This window comes from Gossypium hirsutum, chromosome D07 (genome assembly GCF_007990345.1).
Source record: "Gossypium hirsutum isolate 1008001.06 chromosome D07, Gossypium_hirsutum_v2.1, whole genome shotgun sequence".
Taxonomy (NCBI): domain Eukaryota; kingdom Viridiplantae; phylum Streptophyta; class Magnoliopsida; order Malvales; family Malvaceae; genus Gossypium; species Gossypium hirsutum.
In genome coordinates, this window is record NC_053443.1 from 36,833,831 (window position 1) to 36,842,948 (window position 9,118).

The 9,118-nt window shown below is 33.0% G+C and overlaps 1 protein-coding gene across 1 annotated transcript; it reads left to right on the forward strand.

Annotated features, from left to right (window-relative positions):
- The first annotated feature begins 5,999 nt into the window (after positions 1 to 5,999).
- LOC107956173 (uncharacterized) lies at positions 6,000 to 6,572 on the forward strand. Its single transcript, XM_016891903.1, has one exon. The coding sequence runs from the start codon at positions 6,000 to 6,002 to the stop codon at positions 6,570 to 6,572; it is 573 nt and encodes a 190-aa protein (XP_016747392.1).
- Positions 6,573 to 9,118: the final 2,546 nt, after the last annotated feature.

The window sequence follows — 9,118 nt, forward strand, 5'->3', positions numbered from 1 at the left end:
TACATTTGGTGCCTTGTTGATATGTGTTAATTTGATAATGTGTTAAAGCATATTAGAATGGCCAAAGTGATATATGATGAATTGACCTCAACATGGTCAAGATATGGTATGCTTTGGAAAGGTTTTAAATAGATGTGCATGATTGAAATATGGTTTGTATACATGTTGATTGTTGGAACCATCTAGATATGGTTAGATTTATGTCATTTAGATGGCCTTGATGGTTGGATTTGAAATGGTCATTTGAAGTTGTGTTTTAAATAACCAAATTAAGCATGGTATGTTTTAAAATGGTTTACAAGGTGATCAACTATGCATATGGTTATAGAAGTTCAATTGTTGTGACTGAGGTGCCTTTTTGGGCATATTGGTTGTATGCATATGTATCTTATTTGGATAGATATTGTTGTATGGTTTGGTGTACTTTGGGATGCTTGGTTACATGTGGTAAAATGGTTATAGTTGTATGCATGAATGGGTGAGAAAAATGGCTTGGAAATGACCTATTTTTTTGTCCATAGCGTCAGAGACACAGGCGTGTGTCTCAGCTATGTGTGATACACAGCCAATCGACACAGCTGTGTGTCCCCTGTAGGTTTTTAAAGGTACATTTCAAGGGTATGCGGCCTGACACACGGGCATGTGGCTTGGCCGTGTGACCCAAGTTAGAGAGTTACACGGGCTGGGACACGATTGTGTGTCCCTACTTCGAATGTCCACACGGCCTGAGACGTGGGCATGTGCCTCACCCGTGTGCATCACATGGCCTGGCCACACGGCCGTGTGACTCCTACAGTTTGAAAATTTTCATCTTTTTTAGAAAAATTCTATATATTCCCGATTTAGTCCCGATTTGATTTTAATGTGTTTTTAGGGCCTTGAGGGCGCATATAAGGGACAATATGTATGTTATTGATTGATTTTGCTATGATTGATGTTGTGAATTACATGTTTTAATTTTTTTTATAGTTTTGAAATGTAAACTTCGAAAATGCTCTGTAACCTTATTCCGATGACAAATACGAGTTAGGGGTGTTACAAAATTTTTCTAAAATTTCTCAAGATTTACAATCAAATGATTTAGAATCAATCAAAGGTAATTATTATTTCTAAACTTATTTTTATGATGATTAGAAGCATATTTACATGATTTGTGTGATAATTACATGATTTTTTTATCAATGTCATCTTCTTCAAAAGCTTAAGGTGCTTTAATGGTGGATCTTGAATTTTGAGAGGAAATCCACAAATTAATTGATTTTCCAACTTAAAATGGATATATTAGAAGGTTTTTGATCTTATTTATCAAGATTAAACATATTTTGTAAGGTAATTTAAAGAAATTCAAATTTCATCACCTTCATGAACTGATTTTTCAGATTTTTGTGAAATTGATTTAAATGTGAAATTGATGCTTAGTATATGTTTATTTGGTCTAGTATTGATGTTTGGAAGTGATTAGAAGGGTTGGATTTATCGATTTTGTGGGAAATTGAGTTTTCGACTTGATGATACAAATCTAGTAAGGTAACTTTGAGTGAGAATTTCGTGTAGCCTAGTTGATGAAAATTTGTGTTTATTATATCTTTTGAAAGGTGGTAATATCTATTTTCTCTTTTTTGAAGCTCCAAATCTTGAAGAGGATTGATCTAATCGAAATTGAAGCTTGGATTTGCTTGGTTGATCACTTGGTTGCGGTTGAGTTAGTTGTGTGGTGAGTGTTATTAAAGGGCGATTATGGAAATTGACCCTCACTTATGTTTAAGTGGATGATTAATTACTTATTGTAAATATTTAATTGAGTTTTGGTTGGTTAATTTTGCAAGATTATTGATATATGTTTAAGTGATGAAATTTTTGTTAAGTGCTGGTAAGTGAGCATCTAGTGATTTTATGTGCTTGATTTGATTGATTATAATGGTGAACTAAGGAAGCATGCTGGAGTTTTTGGTTCATGGCATGTTCATATTTCAATTGATAAATGAACATTGATAATAGGTAATTGGTAAGCTAAATTTAATTTGATGTTAAAATGACTATGTTACATGATTCACATATGCATTTTGGCACTTTAAATTGAGCACATTATTGGCTAAAATTATGTTATGATTGATTGATTATATTGGCATTATAGCATAGTGGATCCATTAGATATAGTTGGCATGCCATAGAATTTGTGAGTACTCACCATATTGATATGTTATTTGTGAGTAATGAGGCTCTACGTGGACTGATTTGGAGTAGATAAGGGAGTGTTGAACTTGTGTCTCCACTCAACGAGATTGATTTGAGGCAATATAAGGGAGCGTGTAGCCTCAGCCCACTCAATCTAGGACTAATTCTGACTCTGATTAGGAGTAAGGAGATCCATTTATCCGATGTATGATCACCCGATTAAGCCATGATTGTATATGCCAATATAAATGTATGAAATGTTATATGCTAAATTGGTGATTATATGCCATGATTAATTGTGATTTTTGATACATGGTTGAGCATATGACATTGAACTATTATGGATTGATATTGTGACAAAATTTCTATTTGATTGGTTTCGATTTAAGCATGATTTGGGTTCTAATTTACTCGTCGTTTTATTAACATTCACTGAGCTTTTTAAGCTCACACCCTCACATTTGTGCAGTTAACCGATGGGATTGAGGAACTGAGGAGCCGAGCAAGAGCGTTCCAAGAGATTAAGAGTTCTAAGAAATTAAGGCTTGGTAGACATTTAGTTACAAATTTTAGAGATGTTACTCGGGTATTGTGGAACTTTTGAAACTTGGTTTAATTTTGGTTGTAATTGGACTTGGACATTGGACATTTTTAATTTTGGAAGTTTTTATAATATCATATATGCATGTTTGAGTATGATTATTGAATAATTTACGGTGTATTGGTGCTTGATAACATGGTGATTGATAACACAGTGTCTGAGGCATGATGTTTACATTAACCATTGTTTAAATGAAGCTTTTATGGAGTGATTTACTAGCGACTAAGGTATGCCACTTGTTTGAATTAACCGATGGGTGATATGCATGAAATTGAATGTTTAATTCTATTTAATTGAGGCTTAATTGGTGTTAATAAATTTAATTGAACATGTATGAATATGTATGATATTTAATTGTAGTTAAATCGGGTTTAATTGGCCATTAAAATACTCAAAATCAGGTTTAAAATCAAATTTTTCGCACAAAAAAATTGCAGCGGACTGTTGTGGGTTTGAATTTTGGTCTTTTTAAATTGATTCTCTAGTCTTTTTAAATTACAAATTAGTCATATAACTTGATAAGTCTAATTCGAGCCTTAAATGATAAGGAAACTGAATAAAATTTTAGGATTATGTTTGTAATTGATAAAATTTGTTAGAAACACACTCAATTTAATATTCGGGTATAATATTGATAGTTTGAAATTGTTACGTTTTGGTCCTTAATGTTAAAACTTGAATTAGACAGAGAAAATAAACTCGGATTAAGCTGAAATTTTTAAGGCTTATATAAACTGGCTAAAAGAGGGTTGGTAAATGTATAGATCTAAATTTGGGTTAGTTTAACCTTAGGTGGTAAAATGATAAAAATGTGCTTAGGTTAAATTACTTAAAAAAAGTTTAAAATTGGTTCAAAAATTGCTTCCACATTAATAAATAACTAATAAATGGATAATATTGAGGTGTTATAAGGTTGGGATGTAACACCCCTAACCTGTCCCCATCGCTAGATTAGGGTTATGGAGCATTATTGAACAATCGAAAACATTTAAACTTTAAATCATTCAATAATTTAATCATAACATAAACCGTTCATAAACATGCATACTGTCCCTAAGTCGAGCACTCGAGGCCCTAAAAATAACTTAGAAGTAATTCAGGACAAATTTGAAACAATTTGGAAAGTTTAGGAAAAATTCACAAAAATTTGGAAACAGGGGTCACCCGGTCGTGTGCCTCAGACGGCTGAGACACACGCCCGTGTCTCAGGCTATGTAACCCTCGAACTAGTTACACACGACTATGTCCCAACCTGTGCCCTCACCCGTGTAACTCTCTGAGTAGGGTCACATGGCCGTGTCACACGCCTGTGTCTCAGGCCGTGTGGACTCAAAATTTACCTAAAATCAAGCCATTTCAAAACCATGCCATGCATAAACATTCAACCTATTTAATCACACTTTAAAAGGGATCTAAACAACATCCAAGCACAGATCAATATGCCATTTCAAGATCCTAAATCAACTAGCTAATATGCCATTCAAAGGAACTACAATTATAACAACATAATAATTCCCAAAATATGTGAACATTACTTGTTTCCATGCACAAAAAATTCATTCTATATGTGCCTAAAACACATCACAATTGACTAATTCCAAGCCAACATCTTGTGCCAAAATGCCAAAGAGCTAGTCTAACCAAAAACGCACCGAAACAGGGAGTATAACACGAGAGTTTGCAGCAAATGCTGAACCTCGGCCTACACGGGAAAAATGTATGTATCACACCACATCAATCTCCACTCCAATCCCACACATAACACGCCAACATTCGATTGTACTCTATCCAACCGATCTAAGTATTGAAATTCAATAACATTTCTCAAATAACTTTGCATCATCTATAATAAAATATATCTATTATATCATATCATAGAATCCAACATTTCATATAGATGTTAAATTATAAACCGTACTAACTTACCTGGATGAATTGTAGTAGCTATAGAAGTTTAACGACTAATCCGTAATTTTTCCTTTTCCACGTATATCAACAGGGTCTTGATCTAAATGTAAAATTCCTCAATTATTAGCTTACATTTCACATTCCACTTCACATAACATTTTATACCCCTAACTTTTACAATTTAGTCCCTTAACCCAAAAATCATCAAATTAACCATTTTTCTCAAGTAAAAATTATAGCCAAATATACTAGGCCCTTAAAAAATCCTTATTAAACATTAAATTCACTATCAAACCTTGGAAATTTGACATTTTCACAATTTAATCCTTATGTTAAAATCTAACAAAAATCACTTCACAAGATAACCAAATACCACAATCAAAGCTTCAACCACAAGTTTATCATAAAAAACATTCAAGATTCATCAATGGAAACTTCTATAATTTTTAACAGATGAAAAAACGAAGGTATGGGCTAGCTTGACCTAGTTGCAACGATCTTAAAAACATAAAATTCATTAAAAACAAGGCTCAAAAGCTTACTTATGCAAGAGAGTGAACTTGCCAAACCTCTAGACCTAAGCTTTCATGGTTTTTTCAGCTATGAAGAAGAGAAATGAAGAAGAAAATGTCTTTTGCTTCATTTAATTTTGTTTTGATTTTATAAAATTTACCATTTTGCCATTAAAAGATGTAATATTTTATAATTTTCATCCATAATGCCATCCAATGTTAATGCTAGCGTCTAATTGCTACATAGGTCCCTCCTAATTTAGTAGTTAAGCTATTAATCATTTAAATGTAGTAATCACTAAGTTTTACACCTTTTTGAATTTAGTCCTTTTTCTTAAATTAACTACCTAAACGATTAAATTTCCTAACCAAATTTTAATACGATCCTAATGACTCCACAAATATCTTATAAATAATATTAAGAAGTTGACACGATGGAAATTTGTGGTCCCGAAACCACTATTTTGTCACCACTGAAAAATAGGTTGTTACACAGGGTGTGTCTTGGAAGGTCGTTAGCAAGAGAGTCACTTAGGTGGCTAATGTAACGCTTCGAATTTGGGATGATTTGTCCCGTTCACGTTTGGGGTGTCACAAGACTTTTCTTGGAGGTTTGCGATTCTTTTAGACAATAAGATGCCCTGAATATGCCTTAAAACTCAAACTATTTCCCTATTCTTTAAGAGATCGTGTTAGAACATGGCTGAACGCTTTATCATCTGAAACAGTATAATCATGTAATGATCTCTGTCAAAGATTTCTTCTGTGATATAACCCACCCAATATGAATGCTAAACTGAGAAATGATACTTTCAAAGAAGAGACAATTGGGAGAATTTGAAACAGTCGCACTCACTGAAGGGTGCACTGCTATGTTGACAAATAAATTGCCTCAAAAGTTGAAGGACCTAGGAAGCTTCACAATACCTTTATCAATTGGCAACCAATATGTTGGGAAGGCCTTGTGTGATTTAGGAGCGAGCATAAATCTTATGCCCATGTCTGTGTTCAAAAAGCTAGGAATTGGTGAAGTAAGACCTACCACTATAACCTTGCAATTAGCATATCGATCATTTGTAAACCCAGAAGGTACAATCGAGGATGTCCTGATAAGGGTAGATAAATTCATTTTTCCTGTTGATTTCATTGTGTTCGACTGTAAAGATGACAAAGATGTGCGTATTATTTTGGGTAGACCTTTCCTTGCAACAGGTAGGACTATGATTGATGTTCAAAAGGGAGAATTAACAATGAGGGTAAATGATCAACAGATCACTTTTAATGTTTTCAAGGCTCTGAAATGTGCTGATGATATTGAAAAGTGTCATGCTGTCAACTTGTTAGATTCTGTTGTGGAAGTGGAATTTGAGAAATAATACCATGATAAAGAGCATAGTGAATCAGATTCAGTTGATATTGATGATGAAGAGCCATTAGGACACCACAATGAGTTGTTGGAATCCAAACTAATTGTCAATAGACCTGGAAAGAGGTTTGACACATTTAGATTTATTTGCTCGAACTTTTAGCCCTTTTAAATTTTCTATAGAAGAACAACTCACCTTAGAGTTAAAACCTCTAACTTCAAAGTTAAAGTACACATATTTAAGAAAGGATAACACGCTAACTGTAGTTGTGTATGTTAAGCTGATTGATGAGCAAGAGGTTAAGTTGTTAGCTATGCTTAAGAAATTCAAAAAGGTATTAGGTTGGAAAATCGCATATATTAAAGGAAATCAACCCCACACTCTGCATGCACAAAATCCTACTGGAAGACTGCCATGGCCATTCTATTGAGCAGTAGAGAAGGTTGAACTCCATTATGAAAGAGGTGGTGAAGAAAGAGATAATCAAATGGTTGGATACTAGCATTATCTACTATAACGAGATTTTTGTGCAAGTGCACAAAGTCATTCAAGTAATAAGTAAGTCAAATGAGTTATCATCTCCACGAGTACTGTGTATGTTAATAAATTATCTACAAAATTATAAGTTAAAAATTTGGTGATAAAAACACATTAATTTGAGTGATGATAATTAAACTAGATTAATTTAACTAAATACAATATTGATCCCTAATGTAATTTTAAATTAAGTATGCAAAATTATCTACATGTATGAATGTATTTTAGCAATAAACTTTAACAATCAATAACATGTATAGGCTAGGATAATTACATTAATCAACTTAATTTATTTTCATCATGCTTAATAGTGTTCAAAAAAATTCCATGGCAACTCAATCTTTCATGAGTTTAGAAACCAAATTAAGTATTTTCGGATCTTTTACTTAGTGAGACATGCATTTTATTGATCATGTTAAACTAATGGTTTCTTAGTATTTATGCGAGGTAACAAGGACATTAAATTTGAAACAATTTAATCACATAAAACTAGAAACTATGCAATATAATAAAGCTAACTAAAGATATTATGAACCTCTAATTTAGTCGGGTTTAATGATCTAAATTGAGCATTGCACTTTTCAATTATGTGTCTACTAGCCATCATCTGGTTAGGATCGCTTAGCTATTATGAATGCATCCAATCATGTATGATTGAAATAGATCTTGATTTTAATTGAAAACGTGATCGACTAAGGCATAAACACGTTAAACATGAATCAAACAAATATTATTGAATTAACATAATCATCTTGGTAAAAAAATTAAGCTATCATTGTTGATTGCAAGATTAATAGACACTTAGAAAAAATGTTTAAATTAACCCAAAAGGAGGAAAGAGTAAACTCTAATTCAATTCAACAACCTTTTGGATATTTTTGACTGAGGTATTTCTCCGATCCGCCCATTGCTCCTTTGTTAAGGGTTTCTCAAAGTGGCTGACCAAGAGATGGTCTTGTCAAGGCTTTTGTTGGCTAAAAAATGGAAGGGAAAATGGAATGGCTAGGTGTAGGGAAAAAGGAAAGGGAAATGGAATGAGAGAAAATAATGTAGAACGTAGAATGAGAGATGTGTTATGACTGAAGGGATGAAGAATGAGGGACGGGTAGTGTGGTATTCATAGGTGAAGGTGAGGGTAAAGTTTACTAGAAATAGAGTTAAAATCCCTCCATCTTCTTTATTGCATGGCTGACCACAAATTATGGAAAGGGAGGTGGTTTGGTTGATTATTTCAAACATAAAATCATGTTATAATTAGCATAAAGTGGACGATTCCAAAGGATTAGTTTGTGTGCTAATTTCTGATTAAATTGTAATTGCAGGGCCCTCAAATGAAATATCCCAAAGCTAATTTTTTGGAAGTCATATGCTTGTGTCGAAATTGGGCTTGACTCCCCCTTGTTGGACAGTTACATGATCCAAAAATTAATCAGACATGTCCACTTTGTAACACACTTTAATTGGGTCAAATTAGCATCCTTATGACCCAATTTTGCATGGTATTACCATCCCAGTAAGGTGTATGTGTCCATGTCCATGCATCCTTATGGTAATCTCATCTTCCATGGACCCACTGCATAATAAAAATCACATATTAATAATTAACATGAAAATAATATAATTTATGCACACAAATTATGTAAGAAAGCATAATTTCGTATACTTCATAAATTCATGTCTCATATTAACATTTAAGCAAAATCCATTGCATGTCTACTTCCAAAGAAATTAAACTTTCATGGAAAATAGTACATAAGACTAACGAGCATACAAAAATTCCATCACTAAAGTTAACACAAGAATAACTTAGATAAAATCAAAAATCATGCTTGCATTTGAACAAACGTATGAACAAAAATTCTCTTTGAACATTCATTCATTCCAGCATACTTAGTGAAAAGATGGGAACATACTTGCAAAATTTAAAATTTCATGCAAAACGTTGCCTTACCCTCTTTAAAAAGAAGCAATGTCCTCATTGCGAAAACAAAGTAATGAATAAAAACTGAACCCGAAGT